We start from the raw sequence: 21,628 nt of genomic DNA, 5'->3' as shown, positions 1-21,628 counted from the left end.
ACAAATAAATGCCCTTACCGGGATTCGAACCTGGGACCGCGGCTCAGCAGGCAGGGTCACTACCAACTGAGCCAGACCGGTCGTCGAAATTATAAAATTAGGTACATGGTACGCCTAATTATAAAATTAGGTACAGTCAACCAACCTGAATCCTAGGCCATTGTAGAACCCTTTCAGTGTAAAAGTTAGACTGACTTCTATAGCAAATAAAGCAGGATGTCAATACGACACGGTTCTAGAGTGGCCTAGGATTCTAATAGGTTGACTGTACACTATGGTTTGAAGGGACTGTCGGGGTTTTGCAGAGTTTAGTGTCGGGTTCTTTAAAATTGAAAATATAATAACAGAAATGAAATGAAATGAAATATATTTATTAATAACAATTGTTACATGTCGATGGAATGGTGTATAAGTAAAATAAGTTATTATATTATATTATTAATTACAACATTAATTAATAAATTACAATTTGTCAACGATTGGTAGACTAAAAAAATCGTCATACGAGTAGAATGACTCTTGCGTTAGCCACATCTTAAGTCTGACCTTGAAAGCCGCTGTGGAAACTGCATCTCTTACCGAGTTCGGCAGGCGATTGTAAATCGACGGGCCTATAATATAAACTGAACGCTCGGACTTGGCGAGTTTGTGCTGCTCGGCGACCAACCTATTGTGGAGTCTATTGCTGCGCAGGTTATAGTTTGAGTTAATGCCCCTGCGCTTGTACATATCTTGGTGCTCGTGTGTAAAAATGGAGACCTGGTAAATGAACAAACAAGGCAGGGGCAGGATCTTCAACTCCCGGAAAAGGTCACGCGCCGGGGCATCCTCCGCCTTACCCGACATCGCGCGGATGGCGCGCTTTTGCTGAGAGAACACACGCCTCCAGTCAGAGGCGCGGCCCCACAGCTCCACGCTGTAAGTCAGGAGCGAGTGCACTGTCGCGAAATAACACTCGCGCACCGCACTTTTTCCGGCGGTCATTGTCAGTCGCCGTAGCGCGAAGCACGCACTGCCCAGCCTCTTGCACAGTTGGTCGATGTGCGCCTCCCAAGTTAGCGCGCTATCGAGGTGGAAGCCGAGAAGGCGCGCGCCGGTCACGTGCTGTATAGGGGCACCGCCAGCGCACACCTTCATTGTCGGGCTTTTATGGCCATTTAGCTTGAATGCCATGTAGCTGGTTTTTCTTTGTTAAGAGCTAAGCCGTTGTTTTGGAACCATTGGTGTAACTGCTCCATAACACCATTTAGTGCCGCTTCCAATTCCCGTTCAACAGTAGTGCTGACGACTGCCGTGACGTCATCTGCGTACATGAATATATCAGCGCCTTTTATCGCCTTAGGCAAATCGTTCAGCAAAATGCTGAACAGGGTATTGGAGAGGCATGATCCTTGCGGGACACCCATTAAATTTTGTAGCTCTGTGGATACAACTTTCCCCCCGTCACCAACCACCACCTGCGCTCTGTCAGTCATGAATGAGAGTATTAGGTTGGTGGCTGGGCCCCGGATGCCGTAGTGGTCCAGCTTCTTAACACAGATATAATAACCACAGAGTAGTAATAGAACAGAGAGAGTCTCACTGAAGACCGGCTGTGACCCAACAATGGCGGACTTTTTTTTACTTTTATTTTATGGCTTTGTGGCGACCTTTCAAGCCAGCAATGGCAAACGGTTTGCGATGTGCAAACACAATTTAAAATCAAAATAATTTTAATTTAGGTCAAAAGAAAATCAATTCTTCACTTAATTTATCAAAAATTAATTATTTTACTTGAAACGTAGAAATATCTTGTTTTTAACGAATAATAATGACTTAGTGCGCCGTGTGCAAACACTATTTAAAAAAATACTGGTCACACTCTTGTTTTGCAGTTTGTTGGTTTACGATTATGAACATTAATTAATATTGTGATTTTACGCATAATAACGTGATAAAGTATTAATTTACGCATGAAAAGTTGCTCCGTATTTTTTTTTCTTTCGATTGTTGTCATTTTTATACAATTTGACAACGCATGTAGGCATATTTTCTTATTTTTCTGGAGATGTTTTCGCCACGGGCGCCTCGATCCGACTGAACTGACGGGAGATTAGTGGATGAGGTCATAGACAAAGCTATCAATGTGGATGATGGAATCACAGGTTTTTCTTCGGAGTTATCCGTCCATAGAATTGTAGGTTCATGATAATAACAATCTTTTTTTCACGGTTTCGGATCGGATGTAGTGCGAAACCGCTCTTATGGCCCCTGTACACACATGGCCAACGGTTCCACCAACCCCCTTGGCCAAGCGTGTAGAGGGCTACTTGGCCGTAAGTTGGCAGTTGGCGCTTGCGCTTGCCGGCCAACCGATTGGTGTCGGTTTTTTGTCCACACATCAAAGGATCTTGGCGCCAATGGCCAACTGCGTTTACACGTTGGCGCTTCATTCAGTTGGTCGTCAGCCGTCAGAGAGGACGGTAGTGAAATATTTACGAAAATAATAAGTTTATCTATGTCAATAATAGTGTAGATTTTAGGAAATAAAATAACCTTGCAAATGTTTAATGTATTTCCTAAAAAAGATAAATGGTCTTATCAGAATATTCAAAAAATTGTTAATATTTCAAATAATTTAATTTTACTACGGGGTTATTATTTTTTAATATTTTTTTTCTGACAACGTCTATGACCAAGAATTTCCTAGATTTTTTCATTCCACGTCCATCTTTCATGAAGAGCTAATGCCAAGTGATTGGTTCGCCAATGTGTAAACAGCGGCTCTTATCTTGGCCAAGGGGTTTCACAAAGGGCTGGTGGAACCGTTGGCCATGTGTGTACAGGGGCCATTATTCCCTTATTCTGTCTATCCACAGATTTAAGATTTTTTTTGCTCTGAGTGTCGTCTATCCTATAAGTAAGTACTTACTTATAAGTTCATCATACCTACGTCAGTATAATTTATTATACACATGCCATTATTAACCTCCGACGCAAGAACGACGGGGTGTTATAAGTTTGACGTGTCTGTCTGTCTGTGTGTGTGTGTCTGTCTGTGGCATCGTAGCTCCCGAACGGATGAACCGATTTAGATTTTTTTTGTTTGAAAGCTGAATTAGTCGGGAGTGTTCTTAGCCTTGTTTCACGAAAATCGGTCCACTATGTCGGGATTTTTTTCAAAATTTTAATTTTGTGGTTAGGTTATCAATGTTACCATACTTTTAATTTTAATGATATCGTCAGATTTTAATTGCGATCTTACTGGTATATATTCACTTCAAAAGGATAAAAATATTTGACTTAAAACTGGGACAAGAATAGTAAGTCAAGTCACCAAACAAAAACTTCCGACTAGAAAGTAGATTAACTTTGCATAAGAGTTTGCTAAGACCTTGATGCACCAGTAGGTGATCATCACATCACCTCTTATTATGCAAAATTATAAAATATTCGTTTCTTAAGTTTATGAAAGTGGAACGTGTATAATTTGCATCGATACAATTTACTTTAAAATAAAATAAAAGCATGCATTAAGTATCTGACTTGGTCTCTCTCTTGGAAATCTGAAATGTCAAACAGATAAGAAGTCCGTAACGTTTCCCTGATCAGAATTTTCGACATATAACTATATGTTATAAACATAACCTAACGTTATTAGAAATAAAAAAAATATACTCGAAGATCTGACAGCGCGTGCACTTGAAAAGCATTCCATTGTATTTTGTAAGTAAAGGCACTGATTTAAAAAAAAACTTCATGGGAAGTTAAACAGCGTCACGTTTCCAATCACAGGCATGACCGACGGCAAATGGACCGAGCGAGCGTCACCAAAGAGTTATACATTAGGTATAAATATAGAAAAAGTGCAACGCCTGAGTAAAAATCTTGATTGAAGTTTGATGGGCAAGAGGCGATGTCAGTTTAGGGAAATGTGGCGCTGGTTATCACAAACACTCGTAATATTGTGGAACGTTCTCAATTAAAAACCAATAGCCGCATACAAGTAATTTTACTTTGTAAAATTTAACGATGCATCACCTAATCATCATACGAGCGTGTATTAAGTAGCTTTATCTCCTGGCGAATACGACGTAACACATTTTTAACCCCCGACGCAAAAACGAAGGGGTGTTATAAGTTTGACGTGTCTGTCTGTGTGTGTGTCTGTCTGTGGCATCGTAGCTCTCGAACGGATGAACCGATTTTGATTTAGTTTTTTTTTGTCTGAAAGCTGAGTTAGTCGGAAGTGTTCTTAGCCATGTTTCATGAAAATCGGTCCACTAGGTCGCGGTCGGGGTTTTTTAAAAATTTCAATTTTGTGGTTAGTATGATAATGTATTTGTTAAACGATGTATCAGGTGGTATCAGTCAACAAGAACAAGTCAATTTAACCTACAGAATTACTGCCTAATTAACGACGTTATCTTCTTTAGCTTACAATCGAGTCACGTTTTTCTACAGTCGCAGTCTTTATAACCCCGTTTACACTTTGTAACTCTTTGGTATCTCTAAACGCATTGACGGTTTCATCATAATCGCCACCGGACATGCACTTGCAGGTATTGAGAAATGAAAGCAGTGGAATTACCTGCTCCAAAAGGCAATGACTTGTCGCTGGCGACATCGAGGCGGCCATTTTTGATAAACCGCTCCGGACGAAATACTTCGGGGTCGCCCCAAATTGTCTTGTCTGTGTGGAGACTCGTCAGGTTGACGCTCACTACGGTGTTCTGAGAAAATAATACGACGTTATTCATCAGAGGAAATGAGGCATGTTTGTTTATGTAGTATCGACACAGTATAAAGCAGTAATAACTCTTCTAACAAACTTCACTCCGCGCGGTGTGTCGAAAACTACTCTCCATATGCACCGAATACATGCGAAACTGGTAAGTATTGGGCTGGACAGTCGGGGCCGCGTTCGCGCGCTGTGTTGACGTGTTGAGTTCGGGAGAAAATGACGTCAGCACCGAAGACATATTTTCGTTACTGTAGTGTTTATGGGTGTATGGAGAACAGTTCTCAAAATGCGGAAATGTCAGAATGATCTTTAGAATTCCTAGACACCCAGAAAAGTAAGTGGTTGTTATATTTTTTGCAGTGTTAGGTACATTATTGCTTACGTAAATGGCGTAAAAGTGAGATTTAAAGCTAGAATGACACATTAAAATCAATAAGGATTTATCTGTAACGACATTTAGGTAGATGCTGCGATCTATCTAGCTCGAAAGTTTGGTACCTACTTAAATATTGTGCAAACATCTATTCAAACATTTTATGTAAATACGATTTCGTCAGTATTTAAGAAACAAACACGTACTTGAATCTTTATTAGATAAAAAGGTAGAAAGAGCGTTGGTACTAGCATAGCGCCATACACAGTTACTACGAGTAGGACAGTAGCACAGGTACAACCCTGCGTGACCTTGCGCAGTAGTAACGACCGCGTCGCCGCTGCCGGAGATTAACTACTGATTTATCCTTATACTGTGGTATCGATTTGAAGTATGTTTCGGGTACCTAAGCGCTGATGATGACCTAGCGGTAAGAGTGTACGCCTTTCAATCCGAGGTACAGTCAACCAATTGGAACCCTAGGCCACTGTAGAACTATGTCATAGTGACATTATAAATCAGATTGTAAGGAATCTCTTACTGCTTGTCATTTTGACATGGTTGTAGAGCGGCCTAGGGTTCCAATTGGTTGACTGTACCTATGAGTTTTTCGGAACTTATCTAATGTATTACGAAATGTTATCTACTTATCTCATTTTTGCCAGTCGTTTTTCAGTGTAGGGAAACATCGAGAGAAAAGCGGATCCGCTGTTATTATCTTTTCATCACATTTGCTGTTTAAAGGTCTCATTGCGTCTACGTGTACTGAAGCATAATGTCACAATAATGTACTATTTTATTCCCAAGGGAATAATGGATTTAGTTTTAAAAATTAATACAATCCATACAATACAATTAATAAATTAATACTTCAGGCAAAGGATGTTTCAATCAGCCAAGGATTTTTGTTGCACAACCAAAATTTGACTATTAAGCTACAAAAGATATTGTACGGTATGAAAAATGCAATTTATTTATGTTTTAGAATTATTTCAGTGTGTTTTGCATTTATTTCGTAAATTTAACTCAGATAAATCGTTATAATTTACAATCTGACAATATGTTCTCGACTCGCGCTTGACCGCGTGCCAGCGCGAGGCGCCCACCGTTGCCTAGCAACGGAGAGTACAACAGACCAAATTAATGAATAATGAATGAAATAAATAAGTAAAAATTTAGTTAAATTATATGATTTATATGCTTTATATTCAGGATTTTCGTGTTTGTATTGGTTCAAAAAGTGTTTGTTATCAAAAACAATGGAATTTAATGTGAATAATCTGATATGGATGAAAATACACTACTGGTCTTTGCGCCGTCGTTGCGTTGAAGGTTTTGCCTTATGACTTTTTTTTGTATTTTTCTCTCAAATGTGATGAAAAACATTGTGTGTAACTCAGGAGGTAAGGATATTAAATACTCGTGTCTATATTCACTCCAGCCTGCGGCTGTCGTGAATATATCAGGACACTCGTATTTAATGACCCCCTTACCTCCCTTGTTGCACAATGTACTATTTTTATTTTTTATTTTTTTTTATACTACGTCGGTGGCAAACAAGTATACGGCCCGCCTGATGTAAAGCGGTCACCGTAACCTATGGACGCCTGCAACTCAAACAGTGTCACATGCGCGTTGCCACCCCATTAGAAACTTGCCTACTTGCTTACTTGCTTTTCTGCTTTTTTTAGCTTGTAATAGTTGTAATATTATTTGGGGCGTTAGCCCTCTGGTTCGGATGGTCAGAAAACAGTAGCTGAAACTAGTGTTCTACGCCAAATGGTGGTCCTGGGACACTTTTTTCAAAGTTGTCCACCCCACTTTTTTTGTAACATGAGTATTTTTTACGCGATTCATAGGTACTCAAAATCGCGAGGTCTTTCGATCCTGATTGGAGAAAAAAATGTCCCAAGATTTCCATACATTTTTCAAACCTTCCATTCCGTTACCGCCATACAAAATGTATGAAAAAATGGTAAAAGAATGGGAAAAAATCTTGAGACACTTTTTTTCTGATATTAGGGTTTACTTAACCCTTAAATGCATAGTGATGTATATATGCATTCTGAATTTTTGACTCTTAATTGCCGGCACGTCAAAATTTAAATTTGAATAAATCTTTATCAAGGTCATGCAAACAAGTGCGTTTTCACATTATCCGATCCGATATCGGATGTAGGACCGATATCCCATACATTACGGGCGCCATTTTGGATTTTTTCCATAGAAATACTTCCGACATCCGATATCAGATCGGATAATGTGAAAACGGACTAAGGGTTAAAGAGCTCGCGATTCTGAGTGGAAAGCACATAAAAATTTCCAAATCCAAAAAAAAAACTGAGGTGGACAACTTTGAAAAAAATGGTCAACACACGATAAACAGTTTACACACGATTATGTGGTGTATGGAGTTTTGACTTTAGTTTGGGTTTGTATACATGTAGGTACGTACCTCCGCGATATGGTACCCGTCCAGCGTGGTATCGACAACGCACCGGTGTGGTACGGCAAGTGGTACCGTCGTCTCGAACCGCAACATTTCACGAATGCACGCTTCTGTATATGGCATGCTGTAAATAAGTACATTAGCCTATTTAATTTAATGATACGAATGTCTGTAGTAGGTATATGTATAGGTAGTATAGGTACCTCACAGACCAACCCCTATAGACATCTATTACAAGACGACTCGCGGTGGCCAGCCTTCCTAGTATTTGCACTGATATAAGCGCGGGCACTCGCCGTGCCCGATCAGTATCGACCAAGTAACAGACCCGAAAGCAGCGCGTGTTTTTCGCACAAAAAAATTGGAAAAGGGTATTTTGATGCCTTAAAGATGTCCACCTGTAGTGTGAAATGGTGTGGAAAGGTAACAAGAAGCTCAAATTTAAAAACAGACGGCATTACATTCCACAAATAAGTCATATTTATAATTTATTCAGAGCCGGCATAGGTCAACTTACATTGGCCACTTACGCGTCAGTAGAGGGACAGTCATACTTCTGTCCCTTTTCATCTGGCGCGACTGCCCGCCGTCCTTGAAACGGCCAATCACAGCGCGCTTAACACATTCCCCGCCCGCTCCTCGCACCCCAAACACTGGTGACTCGTATCGCGAACCAAATATACAAGACTGCCACTCTATAGGAGGTTCTCTGTGAGGTACCTACATAGTACATACCTATTTAGAAGAAACGTCTTAAACCATAAGAATAGGATAGGGCAACAGAACTGGCAGACTAATATACCTTTTTATGCTAAGCTACCAATTGATGCAACCTGCACCATGATTGTGCATTTGTCCTACTTTCTTAATGCACGAACAAATTTGACCATAATTGAGGTTGTTGACCTGCCAGGCATTCCCTTTTAGATCAAACTTGACCACAATTGCGGTTGTTGAACTGTTAGTCCCTTTTTGCCCATTATTTTTAGCTTAAGGTGCAGCAGGTTCAGAAGACGGAGTTTTTTAAATGGCTCTCAATTACTCAAATAATCAATAGCGATTTTTTTTATTTAGATCACAATTCGAAATGCTGCTAAAATTGTTAAAATGTTCCTTGAAGGACGGACGCCATATATGTGATTAGAATCCATATTATTAAGTCCGATAGTCAGATAGAATCCATATTATATGTAGAGGTAGGTATTTATATATTTTTAATAAATTTTGCTCAAATGCTAAAACAATGAAAATGCTTTTAGAAATCAGCTATATCCTGTCTGAAACTCCGCATTGTTCGATCTTCTTTTCTCATTTCCTATTTATGAATTATCAAAACTCACAAAACATTTAAATCACAACCTCGAGAAGTATGTAGATATTGTAGGTCCTATACAGTACAGTAAATTCATTAACGTTTACGCGCAGTGAGAGTGACAGAACAACACAAACCTACTGAGCCTTAAGACTGCCGCCGCAGCAGTTACATTACAAGGCTAACGACATCATGTCATATCTAAGAGACATAGATGCATTACCTACTTAACCTACTTTACTATGAAAATGTAAAGAAAACCTTTAACCCTTCGAGTCCCAGCGACATCATATGATGTAAATTCATTAACGTTTACGCGCAGTGAGAGTGACAGAACAACACAAAACTAGCCTTAAGACTGCCGCCGCAGCAGTTAATTACAGGCTATACGACATGTCATATCTAAGAGACATAGATGCATTACCTACTTAACCTACTTTACTATGAAAATGTAAAGAAAACCTTTAACCCTTCGAGGGTTGAAGTAAAATATGTAAAACAATATTACACATTGACACGGGTTACGCTTTATGAATATTAATGATTATGTTTGTCTAACTTTTCTCTAGTGTTTAAAAAGTAGGTAATTCTAATAAACCTCCAAGTAATTAACCGTATATTAGCTTAAGAATTTCTCTCAATATCAAAGAACGTAGGTACCCACTAAGTACCTACTCTCTACTGACACACAGCAAAATAAGGTCTGGGAAACAGGTTAGGTACCGACTGGGTCGCGGTGGAAGGACCGGCAGCTAGTAAAGTTGAATTCAATTTATCGCCACTCGTTTCGAACTTCCTTTTTTACGCACTTGTATCGCAATGTACTATTTTAGATAGCAACGCAAGTTGCAACTGAATAACGCGGATTCGATTAAAGATATATCGCATTCACAAAAAATACTCCATACTTTTTCCTGGTCAACCAAATCATGGTCAATGCGGTCTTCTCGTGTCCCCGAATCTCACGATGGATAAAAAAGTTCAAACCGTAACTGAATAAATGTACCTATACGCCGATTTTCACATCTAACATTATTCCTATGAAATTGTAGGTATGAACAAAAAACGGTCTATATTTTTCCTGCCGTCCAGATTGTCATACGGTCGCACAGCATGGTCTATCCCCTCATGACATTTGCTCTGGATCCCAAGATATAGGAAAATCTGTTCAAACAACAACTTAACAACGTACGGTCTACTCGTCCCAATCCGAATTATAGGTAAGTACCTAATGAAATGGTGGGTAATTGTACCAAAGATGGTTCATACTTTTCCCTGTCGTCCAGATTGGTTATATGCGGTCGCATCCGACAACTCGGTTGATTTCCTCATGGATCTTTGGGTATAAGAACTTTCCTGGATTTTCGCATCAATACTTTTACCTAACAAATACCTGGGGCCTATTGCATAACAAGTTACAACTCATATTACAAGCGGTAGTCCCCCTCCAATTCATTTTATAAGAAAGAGAGTTCCACTTGTAATACAAGTTGTAAATTGTTATGCAATAGGCCCCTGGTATCAATAACAAAAGAGGACCATACTTTTTCCTGTCGTCCAGATTGGGCATGCGATCGCGTCCGACAACTCGGTCGATTTCCTCGTGGATCTTGTCCTGGATTTCTGGGTGTAGGAACATCTGTTCGATCAGGAATTGGATGACGGACTCGCCGGCAGTGGCGCTCGGGAACATGTAGTCAGTGCATATCAGGATCAATTGGTCCACTGAAATGTAAAGGACGGTAAAGAGAATCGACTAATCGAGTAAATGTGAATTATTCAAATAAATTGTTTCATGCCGTAAGATTTGACCAATCTGCGACATTTCATTAAAATAGAGCGGCATGGCGCCCTGAGAGGGCATTGCAAAGCATTCTTATATCTAGATAGATCATCACTATTTGTTATGCAAATTTTGCACGTTTCTTACCTTTTGCGTGAGCGCAATCATTTATGGTAACAAAATGTAATGAGATATTGTAAACAAACTTTTAATATTGATTCGTATACGTGATTCAAAAAGCATGATGCGCCTAGATTTATATAACGAGCAAATATTATATACGATGTATACAAAGGTAAGGTGTGTGGGCACAGTGGAGAAGACTGAGCAGGAAAGCGGACCCTGGCGCTAGGCCGGGAAAACGCTAGGTGAAAAAAGAAGTTATACGATCATGCTTTCGGGAGTCTTATCAAGTATGGGGTGATTTGATTACCGAGTTTAAGATTCTCCATGACAGACAAGACATAGGATTCATAATGAAAACTAGGAAGTGGACGGGAACGGTGTACCCTTGTTTCGCCGACAAACTTTTCATCGAATATCATTTCATCGACAACAAATCATCGAAAGTTTAGTTCAAATAAAATTGTTTCGAGTAATTTTATTTCAACTACTATTTATTTGAAATTTTCTTAGTTATTATAAATACCTACTATTCAACTAATATTTTTTCATCGCTGATTCGTTTCAAAGTACTTCAAATAGCAGAACTACAAAACATCGCAATTTATTTATTCAACGTATTATTACAAAACTTTCTCATTTGTCGTACTACTTATGTACGTACTATTCTAGGAAACTTCAAATTGTCGATTTTATCGTGGCACATCACATACGTCCATTATTAAACAACGAATAGTTTTTAAATTAGGTTTAGGTTAGGTTAGAACTGTAACCACACACAAAAACAAAAGTTTAAAGAGTAGGCTTAGGTTAGGTTCGACCTGTGATTTACACAGAAGCAAACGTATTGCAGAGTAGGTTTAGGTTAGGTTAGAACTGCGACCCTACACATCAACGAACGGTCTATACATATAGTAGGTTTAGGTTAGGTTAGAACTGTGACCACACATAAAAACAAACAGTTTTCAGAGTAGGTTTAGGTTAGGTTAGAACTGTGATCACACAGAAACAAAGGGCTTACAGAGTTAGGTTTAGGTTAGGTTAGAACTGTGACCAAACAAAAAGTTTTCAAATTGTACAATTTTAGAAAAAATCATAATTGAAATAATATTATGCTAATAATATTATGCGTAATTGTATTTAATGTAAAACAAAATGAAATGAAAACATACGAAACAAAATACCACGATATAAAGAATACTCGGAATAGTTTATCTACGAAATAAAAGTCTGCGGTTTGATTTTACTTGTATCGATTGTTCTACGACATGAACTGTCGATGAAATGAAATTATTTGAAACGTTGTCTTTGAAATAATATTCGAACAAGTGTCTGTCGGCGATTCAAGGGTAAACCGGACGGGAACTAGCACAATGACCGTATTTGAATTATATATTGTATTTACCTGAAAACGTGGTGCGTCCAGTTTCTTGTATTTCCTCTTTCATTTTTCTGATGTACATGTCTAAGAAGTGGCGGTCGTGCTTATCATCATGCGTCGCCATGGAATGCTCAATTAATTTCTACAACAAATCATTGACTTACATTACAAGTACATAATGTACGATATAATAAGTGATACATTATTTTTCAGTACAGATGGTGCTTTTTTCGCACCAGTGCGAGAAGTGGTTCATTCATCTTGTCAGGTCGAAACTTCGGAGAGCCATCTGTACCTACTGAAAAACGTCGTACGATACACGCGCGAAAAGGAATTCGTAACTCCCTTCGGTCGTGTTTTAATTTATCGCCACTCGTTTCGAACTTTCTTTTTTCGCACTTGTATCGTAAATATCGTAATTCGTAATGTACTATTATCTAGTCAGTATAAAGACTATAACGTCACCTTGGATGTTATTTTTAATTCTTTATTTATTCGTTTGTGAAATTCGGGACAAATTTTTCATTTATCTGTCAAATAGAGGTGTAAAGAGTCAACAGCAGCTTTGATATTTTGTTAGTTATTTACTATTGCACCGTTACGTACCCTGAAGAAGTCAGTTAAATACTTATTCCCCTGATACAAATCTTGATACCCGCTCCATTTGGGGAAAAATTGCTTGAGCCACGGAGTTAAGGTTATAGCTCCGCCAAGATCGTTGCTTCCTCTCTGGAACCTGTCAATACAGTAAGTCTTTTAAATGTAATAAAGTGTACCTACACCTAATCCATAAATTTAGGAACTAAGTAGAGCGCTGGTGGCCTAACCTGTAGGTCTGTGTTAATCTGGAGGTCGCAGGTTTAAGGTTATTGGGCTAATATGACATCATATCATTCTTGACCTACCTCAGGGTGTTTCTGGCCACGTCCCAAAGCGCGGGGTAATCTTCACGGGGCAGGGTCATTCCGCTGAACACGTGCAGCATGCCGTTGATGAAAGGAACGGAGACGTAGTGCGGCAGGTAGACTAGTTCCCCATTCACAAGTTTCTGGAATTAAAAAAAAATTGCAAACCGTATCATTGCAGAAAACACAATAGCCTCAGGACCAGTTGCATCAACCACAGTTAACGGGCACGTCAAAGTCACGCACAGAAGTCTAAGGAAATTCCTCATTGATTTGTTTCGATCGATGAAATTCCCATACAAATAAATTAGCAAACACTAAATTCGAAATCGGGGCTACCGACCCTTAAGGTGGTTGTCCTGACGTGAATTTCATACAACTTTATTGACATGATATCTCGTCATACATAGCTTGTATGAACTTCAAACCTTGACGTGTAGTTAGTTACTTATGCATATATCTCGCATAATTCTACAGAAATACCAGTTACTCTTTAATATTAATTAATATCTCATTTGAAAATCTGACACTTACGGATGACAGTAGATACGCTAGTGTGCGTGAATGCAAGAAATTGTAATATATTGCAGTTTTTACATGATATTCATGAATTGAGACACACTTGAGATTCATATTTCTCGGATTGGGTGCCATATTTTTTTTTCTCCACGCCGAATCCAACATGTTTTGAAAAATTTCTTGACTTTTAGAAAAAATGCTGATAATTTGCAAATTGTGCACAGTAACGCCATCTTTTAGTGCTTGGTCGGCAGGACAGCCCGGAACTTCCACCTTAAGGTGGTTCGCCTAGGTTACGCGAAGCTCGGGCTGTGTTAGATGGCGTTACATCTGCAAATTATCAGTCTTATTTTTTTTGTGAAGTCGTACAGGCATTTATATACTTTCAAGTATGCTTCGCGAACATTTAATGTTAAAATTGACGTATTAAAACAAACATTAAACTTTTTATTGTAACGTAAATCCCCTTAATTGACAATTTTACACTATTTTTAAGTACCACTCACACATGCAAACAGTGTTTTTGTATGCCTTCTAGTCGATAATTTCACGCAGCGACAGCTTGTTTAAATAGCATTGCGGTAAATACGTGGCACCGCAAGATTTGCATGGAAGTGGAGTGGGTTCGAATCCAGTACTTTCTCTCTTTTTTTTTGTTTTATTATTATACATAAATCTTATACTATTAAACGAGCAATTCTTGTATATTTATTTATTTATTTATCGTAAGTATTTTTTACTTCAAAGACTAGATGGCGACACATCAAGGCTACACGAATAGAAAAATATTGAGCTTTTGTGACGAAACGCGCGCCATCTCGTGTGGAGTAGTTGTGTTGTTAAGACTGAGAGTTCTTTCGATTGATCGATGTAGGTACTATTTATTTTCGAACTAGATGGCGACACAGGTCAAGGATACGAAACAGAACCGAGCGAAGCTCGGTCGCCCAGATATTATATATTATGTACAGTAGTTACTAAGCGTTTTCCACAAAAAAAGATTAAAAAAACCTATTCTCTTAAATCGTAATATTTTTTGGGTTCGTCCAACTCAGAATTTCTAACATAATTATCCTAATCTGATATTTTAAAAATTTCGAAAAAGTATAGATAAATTTTAATTTTCTATATGCGTGGTTTTGTGAAACTACGATTCAAATGATTTTTTTCTAATTGTTTATTTTCGATTGAGCAAGGGTATTTAAATCGCTTCGCTTGTCTTATGATAACAGGAAATCATGTAATTTGTATAACATTGACAAATGTCAGCACGTGATATGTAAATAGGTACCATTGGCAACACTGTTAGCTGTACATTTGTAATCCTTATTACAAGGGCATAACGTCTAGCGATGGTTAGCTAAGAGTGTTGCTGTTAGTATTAAGTATTTTAAGTTGATAATGTTGATAGGATAATCCGATAATTAACAGTATCAAGACTATTTATAACTGTTTTTGTGTTGTTGTATTAATTTTCATCAGGGTCACCCGTTGAAAAAACAGTTGACTGTACCTACTTAACCTACATACATTTATTATCCCATCCCACCGCTGGACATAGGCCAGAGTATTTAGATACCTATCCTATTCACGAATAATTTTTTTATCAGCATTAAATTCTTCCTTAGGTGAACTTACGAACAATATTTTTTATTGGTCGCTGAACAATCGTATAACAGTAGGCCTAGCACATGATGGCCGCGGGAGTATGTCGCCGCGAGATAGACTACCCGTCCTTATGTCATTAATACAGTTAGAAGAAGACGTGGCATCTATCTTGCTAGGCCTACTGGACCGATTTTGAATTTTTTTTTTTGATTGAATGTATATGCATACAGATTGGTCCCATTTTTCTCAGAACCCAGTTCTGGTGATGGGATCCTGGAGAAATCGAGGGAACTCCTCAAATCTGAAAGGCGCACATATGGTGATTTTTGTGTTTTTTAAGGAACAGCATGCATTTACGTACAGAACAGTGACATTTGGTGCAGTGGAACTGCTGATGATGGTCAGAACGGAACTCCTCAAATTTGAACGGCACGCTTGTAGTGACTTTGGTATTTTTATAAGAACAGCATGCACTTACGTCCAGAACAGTGACATTTGGTGCAGTGGAACTGCTGATGATGGTCAGAACCGAACTCCTCAAATCTGAACGGCACACTTATAGTAACTTTGGTATTTTTATAAGAACAGCATGCACTTACGTCCAGAACAGTGACATTTGGTGCAGTGGAACTGCTGATGAAGATCAGAACGGAACTCCTTAAATCTAAACGGCACACTTATAATAACTTTGGTATTTTTATAAGAATAATATGCATTTAAGTTCAGAACCGTGACATTTATTTAGTTATGTTTGTTAAGAATATTGAGTTTTCAAGTCAAATTCTGTCAAGCTTCGATTTCTTATAATCGGATTCATGAGGAATTGAGGAAACTCCTCAAACCTTAAAGGTATACGTATATTCATTTGTGTTGCCATCAAATAATTAAAGTGTTAAAAGCCGTTTTAAAAAATACCTACACATTTCTACATAATCCAACATTCGCAAGTAGATTTCACCAGAAATCCAAAGGCGGCGGTTTTTTTTTCTTAAAAATTATATATACAGTGGTGGCACTATTTACGGTCTTTAACTGCCTATAGCTGCCCCTTTTCAGGGCCCATCATTTAGATTGCCGCCCTTATGGGCTTAATATTATTATTAAGCAGTTTTGGCGCGGGTCCACTGCTTTGGGTCAAAATTGCCTAGCCACACACGTGATTAAAATTATCATAAAAGTTGCTGCGATATAAAATGAATCAAACGTTACAATACTCCATATGTAGCCAGAGCCACAGCAACTTTTAGGTGCGCAAGCTTTAGCTAAGCACATGAGTATAGCTAAGTACCGTCTTACCACGATGTAAATAATAGTACTAAGTAATAGATACCGCACTGCAAGGACACTTCCTACAAAACCGAAGTTTGACAGCAGCTTTAAAGTTGAATCGTGTTGTCCCTTTCTTGCATGTCACTATACCTTTCGACTATTTAGGGTTGTAAAAAATCAAGTAATTATCTGTGTGTAGCCGACACAAAGAGTCGTCAAGTCGTACCAACCCTAATACCGTCGGTGGACGGGCCAGTGTCCGACCAAAAACTACATCATCATCATCCTCCTCCTTGGGTTATCCCGACATTCGCCGCGGTTATAAAAACTACATATTGTATACCTTTTCTTCGTCGTTCCTCGGACCGTTGATCCTCATGTCAACCATCTCCTTGATCTCATGAGCGATGACATCTTCGAGCTCCGCGCTGCGGCGGCCGAACCCGAAGTCTCGCATGTACCGCAGGGAAAACCGACGCTGAGTGTGCCAGAAGTAGCCGTCGGTGAAAAATATACCTGATAGAATAGATGGGTATAAACTATTAGCAATACTTTTACCTACTGAACCTTGCTTATATTTCATCAGTTTATACTGAAAACTTCTGTAAGAGCAGTGTGTGTTTCACGAAGGTGATATTGACACTGTCATCAATTTTGTACCAATTTCTGGGTCGATATCATTGGTAGCATCAATATCTACTCGTTCTTGTTGGACACGAAATGGAAGAAAATTGTCACCGTGGTGGTTTTATCGTATTATGTCACATGAAATTTCGATTTCGTCTAAAGTGGCTACCAAATGAAGAATGGCTGATTTGTATCTTCCTTTAAAAAAGACTCTCCTCGAATTTAGCCGTACAAACTACTCAGATATGCCAATCGAAATTACTCTACTTCTCTTGACTTTTGGGATATTTTATCTACCTTGATTATAACTTACTTGTTCCCAATTTCGATATACCGACCTAGCTGTTTCCAGAAAGCCCGCAGCCTCCCAAGGATGATATCCAAGCGGCCATCAAACTCCTCTCGGTTAAGAACTTCTTTAACCAAAGCCGGGTCGTTAGCAACCACCGTCGGGTAAGGCCCCAAGTAACAGCCGACCAGTCGCGTCTTGTACCGCCGACCCAGCTTGAGGAAGGCTTCTGCTAAGTTGTTGGGTGCTAAGGTGTAGAGAAGGAAGTAGGCTCCATACACTGGCAGGCTTGGTGGACCTGTAAGGGCAGATAAGAGTTAAGGTACGACAATTTAAAATATAGTGGACATAGTAAACATAGATTTGAATGAAGAGGCACACTTAAAGATTGTGTCAGATGGCGCCACCTTATTACTCCATTGCACAGATAAAGAATTTCATACGTGAGAGCGAGAGAGAAGATATTTTTTCTCTCTCTCACATATGAATGACAGTCACATGCCTATTAGACACGTTCACAGACGCCGCCTGGTAGGATAAAATGTCAGTGTGCCTCCTCATTAAAGATGTAGGTAATGATTTGAAAAGCAGTGGCCGCCCAGTTCCCTTACGGTCCTATTATACTGGTCCCATAGTGGATAGTGTGGATAATGGATACCCATCCTCCTCCAACTTAGGAAGGACTGTCTAATCTACTTAAAACATTAAACATACGCGTAGTCATTTGTTTCCTTTAGTCTATGACTATGACAGACGACATCACTAGCCGTCCGTATAGTAGCGATAGAGCCGGTGTGGCTTTATTTGATACTCATATTTAAAGCAGATGTAATACACAGTTGTATACGTACCTACTTACTTAAAAAATAAATTATCTTTTCACCACACGAACTGCTCTCTTTGCTATTCGAAAACAGATAGCAAAATTGCATTTTATCCGCAAGAGTGCAAAGTAATTTCATACAAATAACTTGATGTCTTAGTTGGCTGGTAGATTCTACCTATAAATGATGATTTTGAATCGTAAATATTGAATAAATTGATGGATTTGATTTAGTTTCATGTTTTATAGCCAGTATTTTGTTAGTGCTGGTGTGGTGAAAAATTTTGTGTTTCACCCGGTGGCAAAAACCCTCCCAACGTTCAAGATTCCACTTTTTATATTGGAATTATTTTTTTGCTCGGGTATCAATATTGGCACGTGCGGTTAAACAAATAACTAATAATAGTATTACTTAGTGTAAAACAAAGAATCATTACGATAATGATAACATTACCGTAATGATTCTTTGTTTTACAAGGGGGCAAAGTTGTCGTTTAACCGAATGTGCCAATATTTACGCCCAAGCAAACGAAAGATAACAAACAAAAATATTGATTACAATTTCGGTGCTGGTGTCTCTTTTTAACCCCCGACGCAAAAACGACGGGGTGTTATAAGTTTGACGTGTCTGTCTATCTGTGCGTCTGTCTGTCTGTCTGTCTGTCTGTTTGTCTGTCTTTCTGTGTGTGTGTCTGTCTGTGGCATCGTAGCTGCCGAACGGATGAACCGATTTCGATTTAGTTTTTTTGTTTGAAAGCTGAATTAGTCGGGAGTGTTCTTAGCCATGTTTCATGAAAATCAGTCTACTATGTCGCGGTCGGGGTATTTTCAAAATTTTAATTTTTTAAGTATATTAGATACTTGTAGATACTAGAACACCGCTCTTCCACAGGTTGTTTTGCTTACAGTCTAGTGTGTGTGTATGTTCATACATATACCATACCTATTTATTAGAACAATTAAGACAAGAGGATTGCATGCGATAAACTAAACAGTATATGTGGAGAAAAAAAAAATTTGATGCCTAATACGCCCGAGCAAATGAAAGATTGTAATATTGAACCTCGCGCGTAGCGAGTAGCCTAGCAATACAAAGGTCGAGAGGCCTTATTCCTAAAGACGAGCGTTTTTTGCAAAATAGAACCTTTTTCATTCAAAATTATAAAGAAACTATAAATGATTATTAAAAAAATGATAATGTTCCTAAAAGTACATATCTTAAGCTAGAAAGTCAATTGGTACTACTTTAAAATATGTCTTTTTATACTTCCGAAAAATCAGTTTTTTCGGAAGACGTTTTCAATTTTCATAGTGGGATAGCTCGTTTAGAATCGTGATTGTGCTGTTAAAAATGTTATTTCGGGTAATAAATGATCACAATCCTATTTGTTATATCCTGTACGAGTTAGCTAATACTTTGACATTTTAAGATTTACTTGAAATGGTGGATAAATAACCTTCCGTATCCTCCCCATTTTTTCGATAAAAAGAGGTTTACATCATGTATTTTTCCTGCGATTCCTGCATTTTTTGTAACTCTTAAATAATATTATCCTAAACTAGAACTTCTTATTGACCTATAAGAAAAAAATCATACATATAAGACATACCTTTCTGTCGATAGATATGTTTTTAAAACACCTAAAATTCGAATAAAAGACACTGTGCTAACGCGAGCCCGCTCAGTCTGCGCCGAGCGCTCGAAGACAACGGACCTGCGTTTGATCGTCCGGCGCACCTAGCTTTCGTAAGCAGCTCGATAGTTCCGAGAAGTGCCGTAAACTGCGACTAAAAACAAATCTTGATCCTTTTTACACCTTATGCAATTTTAGCATTCGACATGCTTTTCATATGATTTTGGATTTTAAGTTATACGTGAAGTTTGTTGAGAGTTTGAATTATTATTATATTTTGGGACCAGGATGAGGTTCTGGTTCTCATGATGATGGAGTCAGGCAGGAGATGTTCAACAGAACTGCTATTCTACTTATCATAACTCCACCATGTTTGGGCTCATTAGATTTGGGCTGATGAGCACCATCGATCTAGATGAGGTCCAAGGTCTCATGATGGAGTCAGGAGGTGGTCAACAGAACTGCTATTCTCCTCATCATAACCCCATCATGTTTGGGCTCATTAGATTTGGGCTGACGAGCACCATCGAACTAGATGAGGTCCAAGGTCTCATGACGGGGTCAGGAGGTGGCCAACAGAACTGCTATTCTCCTCATCATAACCCCATCATGTTCGGGCTCATTAGATTTGGGCTGACGAGCACCATCGAACTAGATGAGGTCCAAGGTCTCATGATGGAGTCAGGAGGTGGTCAACAGAACTGCTATTCTCCTCATCATAACCCCATCATGTTTGGGCTCATTAGATTTGGGCTGACGAGCACCATCGAACTAGATGAGGTCCAGGGTCTCATGATGGAGTCAGGAGGTGGTCAACAGAACTGCTATTCTCCTCATCATAACCCCATCATGTTTGGGCTCATTAGATTTGGGCTGACGAGCACCACCGAACTAGATGAGGTCCAAGGTCTTATGACGGGGTCAGGAGGTGGCCAACAGAACTGCTATTCTCCTCATCATAACCCCATCATGTTCGGGCTCATTAGATTTGGGCTGACGAGCACCATCGAACTAGATGAGGTCCAAGGTCTCATGATGGAGTCAGGAGGTGGTCAACAGAACTGCTATTCTCCTCATCATAACCCCATCATGTTTGGGCTCATTAGATTTGGGCTGACGAGCACCATCGAACTAGATTAGGTCCAGGGTCTCATGATGGAGTCAGGAGGTGGCCAACAGAACTGCTATTCTCCTCATCATAATCCCATCATGTTCGGGCTCATTAGATTTGGGCTGACGAGCACCATCGAACTAGACGAGGTCCAAGTTCTCATGATGGAGTCAGGAGGTGGTCAACAGAACTGCTATTCTCCTCATCATAACCCCATCATGTTTGGGCTCATTATAAATATGTGGAAGGTCGTTAATAATAATAAATGTTTTATTAGGGTACCCCTACATGTAAAGAGGGGGCAGATATTTCTTTTCATTTCAACCCCAACGTGTGATATATTGTTAGATAGGTATTTAAAAATGAATTAGGTTTTACTAAGATCGATTTTTGATAATTTTCATATTTTCGGAAATAATCGCTATAACTTTTGAACCATATGTTTAAAAATATGAAAAAAATCACAAAAGTAGAACTTTACAAAGACTTTCTTTGAAAATTTGTTTTGAACTTTATAGGTTAGTTTTTGAGAAAAATACGGAAAACTACGGAACCCTACACTGAGCGTGGCCCGACACGCTTTTGGCCGGTTTTTATTTTATTTTAATACTTTTCTGTGCTATTCATACATAGCCACCCTAGGGGATTCAGTATTGACAGCTTCTTTTTTTTCTTTCTGCATATATTTGTTTCCGCTTT

At 38.9% G+C, this 21,628-nt stretch overlaps 1 protein-coding gene across 1 annotated transcript in view; it reads right to left on the bottom strand.

Moving 5' to 3' along the window:
* Window positions 1-21,628, bottom strand: part of LOC125242592 (probable cytochrome P450 304a1) — a 38,978-nt gene that overhangs the window by 1,387 nt on the left and 15,963 nt on the right. Inside the window, exons 2-9 of the mRNA XM_048151380.1 lie at window positions 17,411-17,659; window positions 16,789-16,961; window positions 13,050-13,192; window positions 12,751-12,880; window positions 12,169-12,286; window positions 10,402-10,582; window positions 7,552-7,669; window positions 4,571-4,712 (exon numbers count right to left, since the gene is read on the bottom strand). Of these exons, the coding sequence (XP_048007337.1) occupies window positions 4,571-4,712; window positions 7,552-7,669; window positions 10,402-10,582; window positions 12,169-12,286; window positions 12,751-12,880; window positions 13,050-13,192; window positions 16,789-16,961; window positions 17,411-17,659 (1,254 nt within the window). The remainder of the gene's footprint in view (window positions 1-4,570; window positions 4,713-7,551; window positions 7,670-10,401; window positions 10,583-12,168; window positions 12,287-12,750; window positions 12,881-13,049; window positions 13,193-16,788; window positions 16,962-17,410; window positions 17,660-21,628) is intronic.

Source organism: Leguminivora glycinivorella, chromosome 3 (genome assembly GCF_023078275.1).
Source record: "Leguminivora glycinivorella isolate SPB_JAAS2020 chromosome 3, LegGlyc_1.1, whole genome shotgun sequence".
In the NCBI taxonomy this organism is placed as follows: Eukaryota; Metazoa; Arthropoda; class Insecta; order Lepidoptera; family Tortricidae; genus Leguminivora; species Leguminivora glycinivorella.
Note: the sequence above shows the minus strand (reverse complement) of the source record. Positions and strands in the feature narration are given on the sequence as shown.